The sequence below is a fragment of the Ursus maritimus genome, unplaced genomic scaffold (assembly GCF_017311325.1).
Source record: "Ursus maritimus isolate PB19 unplaced genomic scaffold, ASM1731132v1 scaffold_12, whole genome shotgun sequence".
Classification (NCBI taxonomy): Eukaryota; Metazoa; Chordata; class Mammalia; order Carnivora; family Ursidae; genus Ursus; species Ursus maritimus.
Genome location: NW_024423564.1, coordinates 32,908,268 through 32,931,568, shown reverse-complemented (window position 1 = coordinate 32,931,568; position 23,301 = coordinate 32,908,268). Strand labels below are relative to the sequence as shown.

The 23,301-nt window shown below is 36.9% G+C and overlaps 1 protein-coding gene across 2 annotated transcripts in view; it reads left to right on the top strand.

Annotated features, from left to right (window-relative positions):
- The first annotated feature begins 7,918 nt into the window (after positions 1-7,918).
- Positions 7,919-23,301, top strand: part of SH3GLB1 (SH3 domain containing GRB2 like, endophilin B1) — a 34,390-nt gene continuing 19,007 nt past the window's right edge. Inside the window, exons 1-4 of one of the 2 annotated variants that reach the window (XM_040627081.1) lie at positions 7,920-8,260; positions 14,319-14,456; positions 17,692-17,833; positions 21,124-21,252. In XM_040627081.1, coding sequence (XP_040483015.1) covers positions 14,454-14,456; positions 17,692-17,833; positions 21,124-21,252 — 274 coding nt within the window. In that variant the 5' untranslated portion in view covers positions 7,920-8,260; positions 14,319-14,453. Of the gene's footprint in view, positions 8,261-14,318; positions 14,457-17,691; positions 17,834-21,123; positions 21,253-23,301 lie in introns of both variants that reach the window. The other variant, XM_040627079.1, reaches the window with a different exon arrangement.

The following is a 23,301-nucleotide window of genomic DNA, read 5'->3' as shown; positions in this document are numbered from 1 at the left end:
GAGTGCGAGAAAGGACCTCCATACGCTGGTGGAATCAGTTCGCAGGAAAATAGGGGAGGTCCTTTAAAAGTTTAAAATTGAGCTACCCTATGATCCAGCATTTGCACTCCTGGGTATTTACCCCAAAGATACAGACGTAGTGAAGAGAAGGGCCATATGCACCCTAATGTTCATAGCAGCTTTGTCCACAATAGCTAAATCGTGGAAGGAGCCCAGATGCCCTTCAACAGATGACTGGATTAAGAAGTCATGGTCCATATATACAATGGAATATTACTCAGCCATCAAAAAGAACGATTTCTCAACATTTGCTGCAACATGGACGGCACTGGAGGAGATAATGTTAAGCGAAATAAGTCAAGCAGAGAAAGACAATTATCATATGGTTTCTCTCATCAATGGAACATAAGAACTAGGAAGACCGGTAGGGGAAGAAAGGGATAAAGAAAGGGCGGGTAATCAGAAGGGGAAATGAAGCATGAGAGACTATGGACTCTGAGAAACAAACTGAGGGCCTCAGAGGGGAGGGGGGGTGGGGGAATGGGATAGGCTGGTGATGGGTAGTAAGGAGGGCACGTATTGCATGGTGCACTGGGTGTTATACGCAACTAATGAATCATGGAACTTTACATCAAAAACCAGGGATGTACTGCACGGTGACTAACATAATATAATAAAAAAAAATAAAAAAAAAAAACTGAAACCATAAAACTCCTAGAAGAAAACATAGGCAGTAAACTCCTTGACATAGATCTTGGTGATGATTTTTTTTTTTTAACCTGACACCAAAAGCATCAAAAGCAAAAATAAACAAGTGGGACTATATCAAACTAAAAAGCTTTTGCATATCAAGGAAAACATTAACAAAATGTAAAGGCAACCTACTGAATGGGAGAAATTATTTGCAAGTCATATGTCTGATAAGGCATTAATATCCAAAATATATAAAGAACTCAAACAATTCAATAGCAAAAAAAAAAAATCCAATTAAAAAATGGGCAGAAAATCTAAGTAGACATTTTTCCAATGAAAATATTTAGCTGGCCAACACGTACATGAAAAGGTGCTCGACATCATTAATCATCAGGGAAACGCAAATCAAAACCACCACTTCACACCTGTTAGAATGGCTATTTTCAAAAGTCAGGAAATAAGTTTTGGCGAGGATGTGGAGAAAAGAGAACCATTGTGCACTGTTGGTGCAAATGTAAATTGGTACAGCTACTCTGGAAAACAGTATGAAGATTCTCCAAAAATTAAAAAAAGTACTATATGATACAGCAATTCCACTTCTGGGTATTTACCTGAAAAAACTGAAAGCACTAACTCAAAAAGATTTCTGCACCCCCATGTTCCTTCATTACAGTATTATTTACAATAGGCAAGATATGGAAATAACTTAAGAGTCCATCAATGGATGAATGGGTAAAAAAAATATGATATGTGGCACATATACACACAGCAGAATATTATTCATCCATAAAGAGAATAAAATCTTGCCATTTGTGACAACATGGATGGACTTAGTATGCTAAGTGAAATAAATCAAACAGAGAAAAACAAGTACCATATGATATCACTTATCTGGGAAATCTAAAACAACAACAACAAACCCAAGTTCACGGAGAGAACTGATTGGTGGTTGCCAGAGGGGACCACAGGGAAGAAATGTGTGAAAGAGGCCAAAAGTTACAAACTTCAAGTTATAAAATAAGTAAGTAATGGGGATGTAATGTACAACATAGTGACTATAGTTAAAAATGCTATATTGCATATTTGAAAGTTGCAAAGAGAATAGATCTTAAAAGTTCTCACAAGAAAAAAAAATTTTTGTAACCGATTCTACATAATGAATCATTATGTTGTACACTTGAAACTAATATAATGTGGTATGTCAATTATACCTCATTTTTTTTTTTTAAAAAAAAGGAAGATGAAGATGGGAAATAATTCTGCTAAAAAATTGTCAGGACTTGATCAATTTTGTGTGAGAAATAAGAGTAAATAATCATAGGGTACTCAGATTTTTAGCTTAGGTGACTTGGTGCATATAATTCAATTTATCATTACAGGAAACCCAAGAAGAAAAACAATTTCTAAGAAAAGCAAACTAGGGGCACCTGGGTGGCTCAGTCTGTTAAGCATTTGCCTTTGGCTCAGGTCATGACCCCAGGGTCCTAGGATCGAGCCCCGTGAGGACCCCTGCTCAGCAGGGGAGCCTGCTTTTCCCTCTCCCTCTGCTATTGCTTGTGGGCTCGCTCTCTCTCTTGCGCTCTGTCTGTCGAATAAATAAAATATTTTTTTAAAAAAGGAAGAAAAACAAACTAAACAGGCTCAGCACCGGAAATATTCAATCTGTAGTTGGACATTTAGATTGGAGAGGAGGGGCCACAAAAGAACTGTATACATCTTGATTTGATTACTTTATTCATTTAACAAATTGAGGATCCACTATGCTGCCGGGAATGTAGACCATAAAACTATAAGAATGAATAAGAAATGGTTGCTGCCCTTGAGGGACTCAATCCAGTAAGAGAAAGGGAATCTGCCTACAAGCATAGGCTAGAGACCAGGGAGCAAGTTTTCAGAGGATGATGGGTTCATTCTCATCCTAGGGCACACATTAGAATCACCTGGAGGAGCTTCTAAACATCCCAATGCCTGTTCCACACTCCGGGGGAAGGGGCTGAGGCATCTGTGGTTGCTTAAACTCTCCAGGTGATAGCAATGTACAGCCAAGATTAAGAGAGCAGTACCTTGACTCAGAAGAGAACACCTGGCATACCTCTTCCTTCGAACCATCTGGCAATAACGATGGGTGTGCAGGGTGGGTGGAAAGGACAAAAGGTGGAAATACGGGAATTTGATGAAGGAGCTCCTGCCAAATAGCTTGATGACATATAGTCCCTCTGGAAGGAAAAAGTATCAAAGGCTGAGAATAAAGGCATATGAGAATAAAGCAAGCATCTTAATGGGAGTGGCAAAGTTTTACAGTAGGGTCTGCAGAGTGTGAAAAGGCGTTCATTAGGAAGAAGTAAAAGCACTTCTAGGCAATTATAAAGGTTCAATGGAAATGGGAAATCATGCATTGGTAGTAGCATCCATTTACAAGGTTGTGCAATTTTCCCTAATAATGCTTGGCAGTTTGACGGCATGAACAGAGAAAACATTCATTTGGGAATGTAGGTTGATGGCTCAGAAGGATAGAGGGAATCCAGAGTGCTAGTAAGAGTTAAAAATTGGTAGAACAGTAATGAGGCATGGGCCTGCACGCTTTGATGATAGTAAGAACACACTAAATGAGCAAAGGAATGAGAGAGATCAAATGAGAGGGAATGTTGGTGAAAATGAGATTTCTGAATCAAAATTTCAATATAGCAGAGTACAAGGTAAGTTACGGCAACAGAATCCTAATTGGTCTTCCTATCTGTCTTTGCCCTTCCCTAGTTCATTATCCACAGTACCCAAAACATGTTCTAAATTAAGTCTAATCATCTCCCTACCCTCAAACTTCAATTTTCCAATGAATTCAAGCAAAAGTCAGCCAGAAGTCTTAATTATCACTTCTATTATCCTGTTAGCTAATACTCTGTTCCTCTCACTGTCCCCCAATCTTTTTAAAAATTTTTTTAAGATTTATTTATTTATTTGAGAGAGAGAGAGAGAGAATACATTCGAGTGGAGGGGGTAGGGGCAGAGGGAGAGAGAATTCCAAGCAAACTCCCTGCTGAGCACGGGGCCCATCACAGGGCAGGGCTTGATCTCCAGACCCTGAGATCATGACCTGAGCCCAAACCGTGAGTCCCATGCTCAAAAAAGTGAGCCACCCAGGCGCCCCTCTAGCCCAATTTTATACAAACTTTTACGGCTATAGTTTTCACATTGTGTTTTACTTTACAAATCTGTTTCCCCCACTAGATTCTGAGTTCCTTGAAAGTTGGAACCAAGTTTTAATCATCTTTTAATCCATATTATCAACAGCCTTCTTTACATATTCAACTCTGGCATTTCTTGTTTACTTACCTTTAACGATGGTTTCTTTGGGGAAATTATTTCTTTTCCTTTTCAAATTTTTATTTAAATCCTACTTAGTTAATATATAGTGTAATATTGGTTTCAGAAGAAGAATTTAGTGATTCATCACTTACATATAATACCCAGTGTTCATCGTAACAAGTGCCCTCCTTAATACCCATCATCCATTTAGCCCATTCCCCACTCACCTCCCTCCATCAAACCTCAGTTTGTTCTCCATCATTAAGAGTCTCTTGTGGTTTGCTTCCCTTTCTTTCTTTTTTTTCTTCCCATATGTTCATCTGTTTTGTTTCTTAAATTCCACATATAAGATTCTTAAATTCCACATATAGTATTTGTCTTTCTCTGACTTATTTAGTTTAGCATAATACACTCTAAGCTGCATCCACGTCATTGTAAATGGCCAGATTTCATTCTTTTGAAGGCTGTGTAATATTCCACTGTAGATATATATCACATCTTCTTCATCCATTCATCAGTCGATGGGATATCTGGGCTCTTCACATAGTTTAGTTATTATTGATAATGCTGCTATAAACATCAGGGTGGAGGCACCTGGGTGGCTCAGCTGGTCGGGCGACCGGCTCTTGGTTTCAGCTCAGGTCATAATCTCAGGGTTGTGGGACCGAGCCCCACATCGGGCTCAGTGCTCAGTGTGGAGTCTGCTTGTCCCTCTCCCTCTCTCCCCTCCACTGGCGTGCCATGCTCTCTCACTCTCTCTCTCTCCCCCTCAAATAAATAAATAAATAAATAAATAAATAAAATGTTCCCAAAAATCAGGGTGCATGTACCCCTCCGAATCTGTATTTTTGTGCAGATTTGTACTTACCTAGTAGTGCAATTGCTGGGTCATAGGCTAGTTTTATTTTTAACTTTTTGAGGACCCTCCATACTATTTTCCAGACGGGCTGCACCAGTTTGCATTCCCACCAACAGTACAAGAGGGTGGGGGAAACTCTTTAGGCTACTTGCCCATTTTTGTGGAGGTTTATTTAGTTAAAACTGGATGGATAATATCATCTACAAATACACTTAAGCAGCCACACTGTATTATGTTACCATATGCTGATGCAAATAATTGAAGGAAATTACTAATTTCAACTCTTCCAAGCTGTGAAATTCCCATTCTTCCCTTAGGATACCTTATTTACTATCTGTGACATGTGTCTAAATGATAAATGCAAAGTAAGGACACCAGTGTCAATCCATATTTATGAAAAAATTAATGAAATAATTTTTTCCTATTTGTTAGATAAAATACAAACCAAACTTCTAATATTTTTTCTGTGTTCCAGTGGGTCATATTGCACACCCCAATGAAGTATATATACTTCCACTTTAGATGTCATTGGTCCAGACATGAGGTAATGAACACCTTGTCAGCCATTAGCAAAAAAAAAAAAAAACAAACAAATTAAAAGGCATATCATACTACCTACAATACCATTTTTATAAAGATTTTGTTTATTTTTTTAAGCTAAAAATTGGGGGGAAGATTTCAGGTATTCAGCACTTCGTATGATCTTAAAAATATTGCTTCCATAATACTTCGTATTGGAGTAAGAAGTTAGTATAGTGGACAGAAAAAGAAAACATTAAAAGGTGATCTAGAACCCTTACAGGAAGACCAAACCTCCAAATTAGAATTCAGGTTACTAGGTACAGGCTGGAAGTAAACATTTAAAAGCACTCTGGATTCCTCATTAGCATTTCATCACACTTATTCAACTTCTGACTTACCAGATTAATTATAAAATCCCACGAGAGCAAGGGTTGTTCTGTTTTGTTGCCTACTATATCCCTAGCCACAAGAATAATACCATGTGGCACACAGATGTCCAAAAAATATTTACTGAATGAATGCAGAAAAGAATGAAGTCGTGTAACTGAAGTCATGATTAAGAAACAAACTGATCAAAGAAAAGTGAACTAAAAAAGTGCTAAACATTGAAATTAAGGAATACCTACAGCAAAGGCATCAGAAGTGCCAGCAGAATAGAATGGACAAGTCCAGGAGGTAGAGGGAAAACCAGGAAATAATAAGGGCCTATAAAGGAGTGTATCATTGGGAAGGCAGTAAGTAGAGTCACTGTGGAAGTCTAAGAAAAAGCCGATGAGTTTATCAAGAAGATAACTGGCAACCTCAAGAATGCTGTTTAGGTGTAGTTATGGCAATAGAAGTCAACTGCATTGAAATGGGCAGGAAACGGATAGTAAGGGAATAGAGGCGATACATGAGTCTTATGAATTTGTCAGTGAAACAGGAGAAACAGCTCTAATGGGCTCAACAGGAAGAAGTGAAATTTTTTTTTCAAGTTAGGAAGATCTACATGTTTGAAGAAGAGGATTCAGAATTTTTTCTATTAACGGTGGACAGAGTTTTGTGATCCTAAGATGGAAGGACATAGATTATGGCAAATATACTTATTGTGAAGACAGATGTCTGGAAAGAGAGAAAGTGCTTTTCCACATAAAAATCTAAAATGGACAATAAATGAAAAACAAGATTCCTGATTACATATTTCTTTTTTTCATATTTCTGGGAAAATAGGTTAAGATGAAAGATACATGGAGTAGTTTTGGTCTTGGGAGACTCGTTCTTTTGGCGTTACCTTAGAAAGAAGTGATTGTTTCTGTCACCACCACAAAATAAATAAATAAATAAATAAATAAATAAATAAACAAACACAAACATTTACACGTATCTGCTGTTCTTTATGTCTTTAGGAACTAATCTTTCAGCCTTTAACAACAGCTACTGCTTCTGTGACTGCTTCAGTAAAACACAAAAGCACAAACATGAGCTCATTTCATTGCCTGCTGGGCCTGCATTTTCCCAGCGCTAATGTAACAAAAGGGCACAGTGACAAAAAATAACAGGGAGTGTTTTCTTATTCTTGAAATACTGTCTCTCCCCTCTGTGCTAGCACCTGTTTTAACGTTTTGACTTAATTCAAGCATAGGTTGGTATCCTGAAAGATGCTTAGGAAGTTACTTGGAATCATGGGCTCTTGAACAGATTTCACATCATATTCTCATTTGTTATTAAAATTCCCCAGACTGAATGTTAAGGGTTAAGAGTTATTCTATCCCACTCACCATTTTACACTTCTTTACGTCCTCCACCTGGCACTTTGTGTCCCGTCACCGCACTTTGCACCCAGTAGGCATCCAGTGTTGCTTCCGTGATCCAGGGTGTGCCTGCTGCCTTAAGACAGTCAGAAAGTCCCTGTAGCAGCAAACAGTTAACAGAGCTTCAGGTGGGGGTGGAAATGTCCCCGAAGGTTGTCAAGTAACCTAACTGAGAGCTCCTTGAGGCCAGGGACAGCGTTGTTCAGCATGGTATCTCAGCACATGATTCAGTCCTGGTACAAAGAAGATTCTCAATAATGCTGAATGAACAACAGACTCAGTGGGGACTATAAATTCAACTCCATTCTAACAGCAAACGTTCGCCGAGTGCCACCAGGCGTCCGGGATAAGCGGGGCGCGGGGTGCTACAAGATAACAGGGAGCTGTTGGTTCTAATTTCACAGATAATGTAATTCTATACCACAATTTTCAAGTTGTTTCTTAAAACAAAAAGGGGCATTTGGGTTGTCTCTGCTTTTAGTTTTCAGGAGCTTAAATGCAAACCTACAGCAGCGCTACGACCCCGAGACTCCATTCTCGGGTCTAAAGTGGCTTTCCCTCCCGTGCTGCTAGCCGAGCTTCCGGCGCGCCCTGCGACTGAGCCGCGGCGATCCAGAAGGGGTCGCTGTTCCCGCGATAACCTCTGAAAAGGCTCCACCCCGCGGCCGGCGCCAGCTTCCTCCGTCCGAGACCCCGCCCCACACGGCGGATACCAGTCCGTCAGTGTCCTGCACGCCCACCGCTGCTAGTGTCGACGCTAACGCCCCACTCCCGGCGGAGCAGGCCGTGCGTCTCGGCCGCCGCCGCCTCCCGGGCGCGCGGCCCGCCCCGAGGCGCTCGTTCTCTCCCCCGCCCCACCCTCTCGCTTCCCTTTCACGGAAACGACAGCTGCGGTGGCGGGGCTGGCGCCGCCTCCCTCCACCTACCACGTCTGCCCAAGCCACTCTCGCCCGGCGCCCCAGCCCGGCCGCGGCGCCTCCCCGCTAGGTCAGCCGGCAGCTTCTCCCGGCTGCCGCCCAGGATGAACATCATGGACTTCAACGTGAAGAAGCTGGCGGCCGACGCGGGCACCTTCCTCAGTCGTGCAGTGCAGGTACCGCGGTGGGGCGGGGGCCGGGGTAGGGAATGGGCGGCGGCGCCCGAAAGGGCCAAGGAGTGGCCGCCCGAGGTGGCGTCGCTCTCCGCACCCGGCCTCACTGACTGGCTGGCAGGCCTGCGGCCGGAGGCCTGGCTGATGAGCGCGGCCTGGTGCCCCTCCGGGTCCGGCGGCCGTTTTCTGCCCCCCTCCCGTTCAACCGCCGCTTCCCCGGAAGCGAGGCGGGGTGGGGACCCGGCCGGGAGCTTCCCCCGCCTCTGAAGGACATCTAGAGTTCGGCCCCGCGCCGAGACACAGCACCGCCGGCCTTTCTGGCCCCACGGCGACGGTGCTGGTGTGGCCGCCCTCCCGGGGCGGGCGAGAACCCTGCGAGCCCCGCGCGGTAACAGAGAGACAGACCTTTCTTGCACCACCCCCACCCTTTCCTTTCGTCTCCCTCATTCTCCCCGCGGAGTCCAAGAAGGAAGTTTCCTTTTCCTGCCCCTGAACCCAGAGAGCTGCCAACACAGTTCCTTCCAGCCCTCTCTCTCCCTGAAAGGACGGTCCAGGGCTTAGGCAGTCCGCGGGTGAAATGGAGATCAGCAGTTGGCGTCCGTACTCCACCGAGGCCTCGGGAAGTCTGGAGTTTGGGGGTTCCCACTCATTCTCAAAATGGGAAGCACCGGCAGTAGGACATGTGGGGGGGGGGGAAGACTCGTGTTATGCCTGTTGTCAGAGTTTTGTGTTTCAAATACACTTTAAGGGGGGGAATTTAGCTATCTCGTGGCATTCCCCAAAGAAGTATCAGTCTAGGGAACTTGGACAGTTTTGCGCAGTCATCACCCACATTATACCAACTCAGTTAAATCTATGAACAGATGTAAATTTCACCACAACATGAGTAATAAACAATCTGGTGTTTAAGTTAATGTTATAGGCACAGTAGCAACAACACTCTTTTGTAAAGAGAAAACAAAAGTAGTTTTCTAATATGCATACCAAAATGATACTGAAATGTAAATCAGTTGTCCTGCCTTTACTACTTTACTTGTCTCCTTTATCCCAATTTTATTGGTATAGTTGATCTTACATTGCTCTGCTCTTTGCAGAGGAGTGGTGGAACTAGAACAAGGTAATAGTTGCCTGTATTGTGAAAAAACTGTCAAACATTTGCAAGGCATTTGACAGATTACCTATTATCCTTTCTGTAATTTTGCCGGATAGATGTTATTAACTCCTTTTATATATGAGGAAATAGCCTTAGAGAGGTTAAGAAACTTGATTAACTTGCATGACTAGTAAATAGCCAAGTGCTGTCTGATCTACTACTCATTGCAAGCGGCTTCTCTCTTCCAGTGCAGGCTTTGCAGGTACAGAATAATAGAATGTTACAGGTTAGAGAGACCTTAAAGATCATCTAGTACTACAATCTGAGCATTTCAGTAACACTTAAGCAGATAGCACTTAAGGCATGGGAAATTCCTTCTAGGTCTTGATTTCTCAGTTCCAAAATCTGCATAGTGAGTAATAAGCTAGCTGCCTTAACCCTCATCTCCCCATTCTCCATGAAAATACAATCTATATTGTAAAGACATTGAACTATATGGTTAAAATAATTTGTTGATTTAAATTAACCTACTTTTAGTAGTTCAAAGACGTGGAGCAAGAAGAATGAGTGGTTGAAGGTCAGAAATGAATTTGATTTATGAGAATGTTAACTGAAAAGAGGCCTTTGGTGTTTGTTTTATTGCTGATTCCCAATGATTTTTTTTTGCTGAGTGGAAATTCGACATTATAATGACACTTTTAAAGACAGGTATGTTTTCAGGTGCATAATCCACAGTGCTTAAATAGGACAGACTCATGTACTAGAATTTGATTTAAATTGTCGATAGACTTGATATAAAAAATCTAGCAAAGCTCTCAAAAGATGTACTTCCTAGATGAATTTTAATTATTTGTTTCAGATTCTTTAGTTTTTAAAGTCCTAGTCTGTTGAGTTGTCAAATAGTTTTCAGTATTAAATATTTTCATGCCTACTCTGTGTCTGCCTTACACTGTTTTGGACACTGGTGATACAGCAGTGAATAAAATTAACAAAACCTCTGCCCTCCTGGAGTTTATAATCTAGCAGTAAATACATCAGGTGATGGAGAAAAAGGCCGGGGAGGGGGGGGAGCAGCTTTTGCCGTGTTGTATAGACATTAAGGATCATGGCAAGCCTTTCCAATAGGATCAAATTCCAAGAGACCTCAGGGAAGTGACAGTTCCAGTTTTTTGGAAGAAAAGCAATTTAGGCAGAAGGAAAAAAGACTCAGAGGTTCTGGGGTACTAGGGACATCAGTTACGGAACTGTAGCCATAGGATAGGCAAAAAGTTGATATAACTTAGGTGAGAGTGATAGCAGGGAAGGTTCAGAATCTATTCATTATTGCTTCCCAGATTGGCTCAAGGGTAGGGAAGGAAAGATGAGTTAAGGAAGACTATAAGGTTGTGGCTTGAGCCATTTACTGAGAAGGTAAAAATTTCAGGAGGAACAGACTCCTTCAACATGCCCTTTTATTATTAAGTCTGTATCTGTTAGAAATAGATTCTGAAATATTTATGTATAAACTATATCATGTCTGAGGATTGCTTTAAAATATTCCAGAGGAGATAAAAGGAGAGTAGTTGAAACATTGACAGAATGTTGACTGTTACAAAGTTGAGTTTCAGTATAATGTTTGACATTTAGCATAGTACTTTTTTTTTATTATGTAAGGGAAAAAAATTAATTCCAAAATGTAACACGTGAAATTTGGAATGTTGTGTTGTAATTTTCAACAAAAACACTGCTTTGTCATTTTAGTATTTAGTCAATAACTGAATTCCCAGTCTAAATTGTGTTGACATCAGTGCAGTATCAAGTGCCAAGTTTCATGCTAAGAATAGGGTAAGAGCTATGCCAGTTACTCATTATAAGCAATAAGAACAGTAGGAATGGAATTCAGCTTTCACATTTCTAAATAATAATTTGTATTCAAATCAAATTATACCTTAAGGAATAAGCCATTCTTTGGGTGACCAACTGCCATATCTTTTTTCATTAAAAATTTTTTTTTAATTTTTATTTAAAAATTTTTGGGTTAAGTAAACATTCCCTGTCTTAGAAAAACTATTAAACATACAAATGGGTTTCATCACTTTACTCTCATAAAATCTGTTTATATGCCTTGCAACTTTGAAAGAACGTTGAGGTAAAAATGTATAATCAATAGGAATATTCATTCCTTAACAGTCTGTTTGGGTGCTTTTGTTATTCTTAACTCCCTCAAAATAATAGAATACAAAAGCATCAGATAATTTGTCCTCCATAAATTGTTACTTTATTAATGTCTTAAAAGCCATTTATTCTTAGTATCTGTCTTTTTGGTCCAGACTCCTTAGTTGAGCATTACATACTCCTTTCCAGCCTTGTCTTTTCTCTCGCTCATATATAAATACTGTATTCCTATCAGATTATTTTTTAATTTCCAAAATACCTTGTACTTTTTCAGCTCTAGACTTTTTGTTCATACAGTTAAACTCATCATGAATGCCCTCCACCCCCTCCCTCTTTGTGTAGTCTTTCCTTCCCTCAAGATAAAACTTAAAGTCCATCTCAGACCACAAGAGCTTGATGTGTACTCCTGTGTCATTTTGCAAGTCTGTACAATCACGTGACATTTTTCTTCTAATGAACTGTTATGTAAGGTCCCTTGGAGCTATAAAATTCTGTTACTCTGTCGCTTTCACATCTTTATTAAGTTTGTATGTCCTGAGAAATTAACTCTGTTTCTTATTCCCCTTCAGTATCCAACATTGTTCTTTTAAATTTTTTATATCATTTTAACCAGGCAGGGTATCCATATGCAAAGTTTACTCCTCAAATCATTTAGCATGTTAAATAATTTTGTTATTTTTATTAGTATTTTTCTAACATATCTGCTGAACCTGAAGTTTACTAATGCCAGTCTAAAATATTAAACTGTTTAATTCAACCTGTATTTATTGAGTTCCTCCTAGGTGCTTGGCTCTGCAGTGTGAAGATGAATGAGACCTAGTTACTGCCTTCAAAGACTTAGTCTAACCCCAATTTGTCATAATTATTTTTTCTTTGTAGTAAATATCCATTTTGTGAAGTATTGTTCTGTTACTTCATTTGATTAATGTTTCAAGTGAACACATTTTTACTTTAGAATTGATATTGAAGTAAAACTTTGCTCACCGTCTCTAAAATAAGACCATATGCTTTCCAAAAAAAAAAAATTTCACTTTAATTACTTAGGTTCATTTTAATTTTCTAACATTTCCTTTGAACTGACTACTGAAGTTATACTACGAACTTCATGAATGTCAGCTATTTTCTAAAAGGAAAAAGTCTTTAAAATTTAGTTGCCAGCTTGGCTTTCATCCCTGATTTAATTGAGCAAACAGTGGTGTGTCTAACCTGGAGAGGTCAAGATGAATATGATGCTGCCCTCAACTAACTCCTGTTAGATCCTCTCTGGATGGAATTCCAACTTGGCCAAACATTGGTCCAAGCCCTTTTGAGATCCTGTTTCCTTTATGGAATTTTTAAACTGTAACAACTTCACAAGGTTTCTCAAATTCTAATAAATAAAACACATCACATTCAGAGTCCATACATTTTCTCATTATGTAAAAACTTTGCATATTTACTGTTACCCAAAACTTCGTATCCTTGGTATTATTGGTGTTAATTTAGTAAACTACTAGATAGAAGATGGTTTTTTAACCTGATGTTAAAATAATCACCTGTGCGCTTAGAACAGTAACTCTGTCTTAGTTGCACTTAAAATTACCTGAGGAACCTTTACAGGCTGTCTCCAGTCTGGTTAAAGTAGAATCCTTGGGATTGGATTTGGCATCAGTGTTTTGGAAAGCTCCCCCAGGTAATTCCAAGGAGCAGCCAAAATTGAGAATAAGTTAAGAAGGATCTACTTTACAGTTTACTAATACATCATAATCAGAATTTGTGTTATACGTTTTTCCCCCAAGAAGTTTAGCTAACTTTTAAAATATTACTTCACCCAAAGAATCGATGATGAGAGTTCATATTATATAGATGTCTTTCATCACAAAGCCTTTTTACTTGTCCTTTTTGTGGTAAAGCATGGTATAGAATCCAGGCTCCATGTTTCATACTGTAGGCTATATGCCTATCCTGTAATAAAGAAAGGATCACAGTGCCTGACATAATGTGGATGACTCAAAGACAGTCCTTTCCTTAAGGCAATGTTTAGAGAAAATATAGAGAGGGGATTAAGCTTTCTGTTCTCGTGTCATTTTACTGTATTACTAATGAAATAATTATGAAAGAACTGTACATCAAGTTATGTCTTGGAGAACATTGGATTTAGATTTCTGTGACATTCTGAGTTTCATTGTAGGTTGTTTTCACAAAGGTTTTTATTAAAACTAAACATTCATTAAAATGCTTAAAATCAACTATAGTTTTTTAACAGCTGGTAGGAGACTACAAACAGTAATAATGATTTTGGACTTAAATATGTTGAAAGCTAAAACTTTTAAGAGTAAAATTTTAAATTTTTGGTATTTAGAGAAAGGATTTTTTTTTTAGAGAAAGAAAAGGTCTTTTGTCTTGCTCAGAAATGTACCATTATTATAATTTTGTTTCTTAAGATCATAAAATCCTTGATGGCAAGAACCATGTTGTGTGCTGATTATACGTCTCACATACAATAGAAGAAAATACATACCCCATTATTTTGATTAACAATTTAAACCTAAATTTAGTTGATATAACTCATCATTTTCTATAGTAGATGCTTTCTTAAAGTGTATTAGAGAAAAATGTGTGTTTTAAATATGATACTATATTGTTAACTTAATATGTCATACCTTCTGATTAATAATGGAAAGAAATCCTTAAACCCCCACAATAAAATCTTGGGAGATACTGTGTCTTTTATAATTATGTATTTAATAAAATTTAAATGTATAATTTCAACTTAAATATATGATAACATTAGCAGTGTTTTTCTGTATCCCTGCCTTTTTTTGTTCATTCCAGATAGGATTAAAGTTACCCTTAATTTGATGATTATTGAATACATGTAGGAAGCCGAGGTGAGCTATAAGATCCAGCTGACCAGAGTGCTGTGAACAAAGACACAGGGGCAAGGAAGAACTGAAATATATTTGTATAATGGTAATAGAAAATATTAATTTCTTGAAATCAGCAAGTATTTACTGGAAGTCTTATAGTGTAATGAGACTGTGATTGAATAAACACATGTGAGATTGAAACACGACACTGACACCTTAGGCAAAATGTTCATCAATAAAGTTTTGATTCTTACCTATATATTATAAAGGGATTTTTATGGTGTATTTGATATAAAATGCACAGCTTAGTATATAGCATTTTCTAAATTATACTAAGCCCTCACACTTAAAAATACAGAAGTTTAAAAAAAAAGTTCTTATAAATGATCTTATTGAGAAAAGAAAACGTTAAAAACAAAAGATAAAACAAGATCATATATAACATACTGGAATTCAAAGCACAGAGTTGGGTAGAGTAAAATAATAGCAACTGTTTTTACTCTCAGACAGTGCAGGTAAATATCAGACTTTATTACTGGTACTTAATGCACTGCTCACATGGGCTTTCTACAGAACTGCTGTTCTTTAAACTGATTTCTATAATCAGATTTATCTCACTCTAACTTAAGCATTCCTTATATTTTGGGGTTTTATTTTTTACCCTTCTGAACTAAAATACTAAAAACCTCCTTACTGTGTTGATAGGTTTACTTTATTTCTTGCTCAGACTCATACAAAAATGACTTGTTGCAAATACTGAGCTTTGCGCTGTTATACTTCACACTGTCTTTTCACTAAAAAGCAAAGTATTTAATGAAAGATACTGTAAGGTAGTAAAATGAGAATCATAAAGAAAATATTAATTAAGCAAACGGGACTTCTGACGTGAAGTTTGAAATATTTTATTTTCCAAATAATTAACTTTCTAGTTGTTGGTTCTCTGAAATATAGGGAGAAAACTTGCCCCGAAACCTAACCTGTGTTAGATAAACTTACTGATAAACTACGGTTTATAAATTGCATTTATAAACATTTTTAAGTAATTTCTAGACTGTACCTGTAATTCCAGTGTTTCTAAAATATCTGTTAGTTAAAGTTTAACATGATTTTATGTACTGAAGAAAATAGGCCTGGAAGTTTATATTGTTTAGATAATAGTTAGGCATATACCCTTCCCTTAGAATCCCTCATTTCTTATCGTTCACTCTCAGGTCAACCGTTATCTGCTCAGAGAAACTGTTTCTCTAACCACTCACATCTCACGCTCACACTCCTCTTTCCCCCTTCCGGGCCCAGGTTGCATATCCCTCTCCCCTTGAAGCCTTCCCTGATTCTTCTGTTTCCCCCTCTCCCTGCAGATTGAATTCTTCCTTCCTCTATACTCAAATTCATTAATTCATCCAGTTAATTGTTCAGTCACTCACTCAAGAAATAATAGAACCACCTATATCAGTCCTGCATCCACTGTCTTTTTATCTTTGTATCCCTATTATCAAATTATTGTTGGTTGTCTGCCCCATTAAAATGGAAGCTTCCTAAGAGCAGAAACCTGTCTGTTTTTTCTGACTGCTGAAACCCTTGTGCTTAGAATAGTGCCTGGCACATATGAAGGTGCTTAATAAATATTTGTTAAAGGAATGAATCGAATAAACAAATATGTATGCTTTCTTATTAAGGTGCTAAGTTCAGAATTTTTCTCTACTGGTAGATCGTCCTTTATAGGTGATGTTCACCTGGGTATATTCCCCCTTTTCTTTCCCTTCTATTGGTTGCTTTCTCTGAAAGAGAATCTATTTAACCATTAGACTTCGAACATGTGAAATTCTAATCTATCCCTCTTTAGAAGGTCTATAGCCTTAAATCTTCAGGGATCTATTCTCTCCTACAAGTGAAATTGCAGTAGTTACCCAACTGACCTTGGCATCGGGGTTTTGATCTTCTGCCCAATGCATCTCCTATTCCTATCCTCAGTTACAGTACACTGCAAGATTGTGGGCTTAGGCAATAGTTTTGGAAGTGCTATTCTCCATTCAACCCACTGGGTGAGGGCTTGGCTACAGGCCAGTCTCAAAAAGACCTAAGGCTTTACAAAAGCTATTGAGGTGTTTATTTCTAGACCCTGAACAAGACCCTCAATGGGGGGTTTTAACCAGACTCTTAAGAATAACATTCTAGAGGACTTTTTAGCTGAAAATATTAACTCATAATCAGTAGAAAGTGTTAAACCAATAAGAAGGATGCTAAAAGAAACAGGTAATAAAACTCGGAAAAATAGAGCAGCAGAAGATATTTTAAGAAATGAAAAGGGAGGAAAAAGCAAAGTAAACATTATATTCTGTTAGCCAGAAATGAGTCATGACTAATGAGTACAGAATTAGTGCAGGTCATATGCCTCTGTTACAATGGGAGAAAGCCACATATTCTAGAGGAAAAATGTACATGATAAACAGCCTGAGTCATCACTTCTAGTATTTAATTAAAAGTCTTCAAAATTCTCCGTAAAATCTACATGGAAATCTTTTTACCTCTTTGTTCTTGTATGGGCAATGCTGCCTTTCCTCAAAAACCAACACACTCAAGGTAATAAAAATTGATATGCTGAGTATATCTAACTACATATTATGATCTTTAAAAAATTCTCCTCCATAGTAGGAATAGTATATGTTCCAGAAGTTAGTCTGTAAATCAATTGTTGGAACATATCCTGAAGAAACAACTTAAATGATAGTTTCCCAGAACATCCTCTAAAAGACTATCTAACTAGGTGTGATTAAAGTGCCATTAATACAAAGCCACATTAAATATAAGCAGCCCTTTTTAAATTCAAAATAATAATTACCAGGCACTGAACAAAGTGATTTACATTCATACTCTTACTTAATTCTCAAAGCACTGTATGTTATATATTGTCTCTTTTTAATGATAGAGGATACCTAAGAAGAAAAAATTCAAAAGCCTGTTCAGGTCACAAAATTAGCAGTGCATTCAGGATTTGAATTCAGCACCAACTGACTCAAAGTTCTTACTCCTTACCACTATACTATCCTACCTTCATATGTAAGAAATATTTATATATTTTATATACCAGGAAGTATATAGATTTTCTATAGAGTTCACCCCATCCATTTTAGCAGAACTAAAGATAAAACCTTAAGAGAAGGTCAGCATAAGTGCCACAAAAGAGGTATGGGTAAATTTCCATAGGGCCAAAACATTCAGTTCAATGGTTTACAATTATTTGCATGTTCTGGATTGTCTGAGTTTGAGTTTTTATTTATTGATATAGGTTCCTAAAATGTATTTGAGGTATATTTAATTTTTTTTATAATTAATAATAGTTCACGGAAGAAAAGCTTGGCCAAGCAGAGAAGACAGAATTGGATGCTCACTTAGAGAACCTTCTTAGCAAAGCTGAATGTACCAAAATATGGACAGAAAAAATAATGAAACAAACTGAAGTGTTATTGCAACCAAATCCAAGTAAGAAACTTTTTACCTTTATTTACATTATTGACTAATCTGATTAAAAGAACCATTAGTAGGTATTTTTGATGTTAAAAAAAAGGTTTTGATGGCTATTGGAAAAGTTTTCGGTTTGTGGCTTTCAGGTGTATGGTGTGTGTGTGTGTGTGTGTGTGTGTGTGTGTGCTTTTGGTGAGGAAGAGGGTGATAAACACCTCTTTGTGTACCCTTTAAAAAAATTGACTAATTGTGTTTTCCTTGCCTTCGTAGAATCCTTTTGAAAATTTCAGGGTGTGAAGTTTGTTTTTGAGAGAAAGAAAACATACAAGTGCCCGCCCCTCCCCCACTTCTTGAGGGAGTGGGAGAGAGAAAATCCTAAGCTCAGTGTGGAGCCCAGCGTGGGGCTTGATCTCACAAAACTGAGATCATGACCTGAGCCAAAGTCAAGAGTCAGCACTTAATTGACTGAGCCACCCAGGCACCCCAGGAGTGGCTTTTAATTTTAAGAGTTAGGAAAGGCTGAAAATAAATTAATCTTCCTTTTCATACGGGGGAGAATTGTCCCTAAATAAGGGAAAATTATATGGAAACTTACATAGTTACCAATTATTTATGTTTATGTTAAGTTTTATATTTTTACATAAATTATTCCATTTGAAAAACTGCAAGGTTTTTCAGATTACTCATCTCAATAATTTATCAAATAAGGTACACAATTGTTTATTAATTGCAAATCACAAGTTAGCATTTTATACAGTGTAGAATAGCTAATTAGAAGTGGAAATTGGGGGGGGCGCCTGGGTGGCACAGCGGTTAAGTGTCTGCCTTCGGCTCAGGGCGTGATCCCGGCGTTGTGGGATCGGGCCCCACATCAGGCTCCTCCGCTATGAGCCTGCTTCTTCCTCTCCCACTCTCTCTGCTTGTGTTCCCTCTCTCGCTGGCTGTCTCTATCTCTGTCAAATAAAGAAATAAAATCTTAAAAAAAAAAAAAAAAAAAAAGAAGTGGAAATTGGGGGCGCCTGGGTGGCACAGCGGTTAAGCGTCTGCCTTCGGCTCAGGGCGTGATCCCAGCGTTATGGGATCGAGCCCCACATCAGGCTCCTCCGCTATGAGCCTGCTTCTTCCTCTCCCACTCCCCCTGCTTGTGTTCCCTCTCTTGCTGGCTGTCTCTATCTCTGTCAAATAAATAAATAAAATCTTTAAAAAAAAAAAAAAGTGGAAATTGAACTAGAACCTGGTGCATCAACACCTAGTCTTTTCACTCTGAGCTTTACACATCAAAACTGAAGAACAAATGCTTTCTTTCCGGTTTTCCCCCATGTTGTGACCATGTTGTGAAATGCAATAAGCTCACTTATAGATACGAACTTAAGTTCCAAGCTTTAAACTTTGTGTTCCAAGCTTTAAACCATTCTGTGAACCTGAAGCACTATACAAAACATTAGTAATTCTGTACCATTTGAATTAAATCATGGTAACCATTTGAAGTATACCTTTTACACTTTGAGGCCTGTTGTCTTTGGGCACCATGTGATATATCTTACTCATTTAAGGCTTCTTAAATTATATACCAGGGCACCTTGAAAAAGTAGTAGACATTTTTCCTTATATTCCTTGCTCTATCCACAGTTCTTCACATAAGTAGCCTGTTTTACATGTTTTTCTGAATAGCAGACAAACTCATACACAACTGGTAAAAAGGGGAATTTCATTAGTGTGAAGTTATAATGGCTTATATAATACAGTTTTACATTACTATTTTAAGTCTAAAGTAGTAAACAAAATTGGATTTTTTATTTGTGCTCTGATTATAAAGTTATGTAGATTATGAGTGGTCAGGCCCAAACCTCTTTTCCCTGTAAGCCCTGTAATTTTTAGGGTATGATTTTCCAGAACCTAAGGTTTTTCAAAAATATATATTGCATTATAGCAGTATTGCCCACATATTCTTATAAGATTTTATTATGGTCTATTGATGCCCTATTGAAATAAACATTTACTTAAAGTATGCCAAATGTTTTATTAACTGAACGAAGTCAACATAGTATTCAACTTTAAACTTTTGACCAAATATGGTAGAAATGCACCAAAGCTAAGAATCACTCTCATAGGAAATGAAATTCTGAAATGTAGTTAGTATCTTTTAAATGGTTATGTTTTGAACTGACTCATTTTGGTTTGAACTAATTTAAAGGTTTTAAAAGTCCTACTTAAAAACTTCTGATGCTGCTCCAGAGCCTACCACAAAAACGAGTATTATTCCAATAGCCTATTTTATGTATAATAATTCATGGTTATGCTGAATCCTCAAGTGTTTCTATTACTGGTTCAGTTCACTTTTTAAGTTTTCAGTGCACTGTGTGAAACTTCTACTTGCGGAGGAATTATCTGAGATGCTTAGAAGGAACCTATTTTTTTTTTTTTTAGCTTCTCTTTAGGTTGTAAATTTGATCTATAGTTAATCATTATTTCTGGAAACTGACCTTTTTCTCATTTGTCTCTGACATACCTATTAGGCAGCCATGTAAGTGTGAATATTTTGTATATCACACTAACCATCTTTTCAGATTTTACTGATTATTTTTTTCCTTTCCATGTGTAGTAGCATTCTGCTATTTCTTTTAACCTATCTCATATTTTAACCTTATTTTTAATGGCGAAATCTTTTGAGTGAATACATGCTGAGAGATATCTGTATATCTTGTACTTTAAACAAAATTAAATAAAATTAAGCCAAGACATCATATTGCTTATCTCTGTGACTGTTCCAAACCTAGCTGGTTCTGTTCCTTAATTTCCCATTGCCTATATTTAGACTTTAGGAAGGAGAGAGAGCATGTGAGCAAGCAAAAGCATGATAAAGGTATTAGAAGTATGTGACTCTTTGGTTCTAATAGGTACTTTATATCCATATTTCCATAGCTGGAAGTCCCTGATTTTGAAATTGAATGAACATATATTCAAAGGTAAAAATCAGACCGTGTGAATGGGGCAAAGGCAACTTGATCAGATATTAAGTGAATACCAGCGCTTTTAGAATCTCATAGAGTATTCATCATATGATAGTTTTACTTTAAGTAAATATTTTTGTGCCAAAATATTTTATCAGATTTCTAAAGTATAAGTTTCATAGAGCTATATAATATTCTAACATAAAAATTAAAAGTTATGTATTAAGATATGTACTTAAAAGCATCCTAACTTGATCTTATTTTACAGGGTGATAAATGGGTAGTAGAAAAAAAACCCAATTTTTTAAATCGTTTTACTTTTTGGAAATCATTGATAATTTTAAACCTTTCTTCTAGATGCCAGAATAGAAGAATTTGTTTATGAGAAACTGGATAGAAAAGCTCCAAGTCGTATAAACAACCCAGAACTTTTGGGACAATATATGATTGATGCAGGGACCGAGTTTGGCCCAGGAACAGCTTATGGTGAGCAAAAGGCAAAAAGATCTGCTACAAACTAGCCTTACTTTTAGATTTTTACTCATAGAGACATCATTAACATTTACCTAATATTAGTAGAATCAGTTTTAACTTCAAAATAAATAAAAATTTATTTTTAAATTTTGGATAAAGTGAGAAATAGAGGTGACCAGTAAATATAAACAGTTCAATTTAATATTTAATATATTTAAGTGTATATTATTCTGGGAATTCATATTTATCATTTTAGATCTAAAAAGTTAAATGAATTCTTACTTGTACTCCCATTGAATCTTGCAACCTCCATTATAGTACTTCTTTTGATATATTGTAATTTTTGTTTACATATGTCTCCTCTAGATTTTCTTTTAAGCTTTCTTGAGGGCTTATTTATTTGTATAATAAAGTACCTGGCATGTCGTTTTTGAACACACCACTAGTGCTTTCATTACACGATAAGTCAGTACCACAGAAATGTTAACAGTGGTTATCTTTGGATGTTTGGATTACATTTCATTCTATTTTCTTCATATAGTCCATTTTTCTACAATCATGTTTTACAGTTATGCCAGCTTTGTTGCTGAACTGACTTTTTAAACATATAACTCTGAAGCTCATTATCCCTCAAATCTAATTTTCTGAGAATATAAGACTATTTCAGATTTCTCCTTATGTGGGTATGAAATGTAGGTAAATAATTTTCTACTTACAGTACTGATGTATAAAATAGTTCATAAATTCTGGAACAAAATGAACTTAAAGTTTTAATAGTTACTTTTATTTCAGAAGAAAATAACCTAAATACTGTTTAATGAATGGCATTAATCCATTGACTAACTGTTAGATGTACAACTGAAACTTTTACATTGTGGTCTTCAAAAGGTACTTCTTTGAGAAGTCTGAAAATGCTTAAAATTTCTATAGTTTTATTTCTAAATTTTAACTATTAATTTTAGAAAAATTTTACACATTAAACAGATTTTTTGTGCCTGCTCGTGCCAGAAGCAGTTAGATGGGAGGTCATAAAGGTACATGACACCCAGCCCTTTCCTTCACCAAGCTGAAGGCCTAGTGGAGTACGAACATTCAAAAGGCTTCTAAATTTTTTTCTTTTTTTAATATGCTTAATCTGTTTTCACCTGTAGTAATTCTATTGACTGTACCTTGATTATTGGAATTGGGCTTTGTGAATCTATTTAATTGTAATAGATAGTAGCTAACAATTGAGTATTTCAGGCATTGTGCTAAACACTACACAATAAATGTATTATTTCCATAGGTCTTCACTTACATCCTACCTACAATATAGATCCTATTATCTCCATTTTGAAGACATGGAAACTAAGTCTTAGATTACATAATTCATCTGTGATCATACAGCTAGTAATTCAAAGAGAGATCTGTATCCAGACATGAGCTCTTAACGACTATGTTATATTATCTTCTTTGGCAATCAAATCTAATCTCATCCTAACATGGAAGATTTCAGATCCACAGAATTGAAGCTTATTAGAGGTAGAACTGGAAGTAGAACATTGGTCTTGTGGTTCCCTTTCTTTTTGCTCTATTTTCCACTGTACTTATCCTATTTAAACATTAAGGTATATGTGTTACAAAACATGGATTTTCTCTTTAACTTAAGATACAAATATACAACATTATTTAAAGATACTTGAGGCCCATGCATAATATAGAAATAGTAGACAAATTTTAACTTGATCTACTTATGAAAATATTTTAAGCATTATGCTTTTCTAAACATATCTCCAACTGTTTGAGCTGTGATCATAAATACTTTTTAGTGTACTTATCCTCTTTTGTTCCATTGGTTGAACTGGTACAATTTACTGTGATATAAGGGCTTCATGAACCTCTGTCATTTTCATTTAGATATTTATAAAGTTTACTTTTAAAATAAAACTAATGACAGCTAATTCTCTTTGATTTTTTAAGTAAGCAAGTGACAACTAACTTTAAAGCAGATCAGATTGCTGGTTTTATTTTCTGATATTACCAGAAAATGGTAAAAAAAAAAAAAAAAAAAAAAAAAAAAAA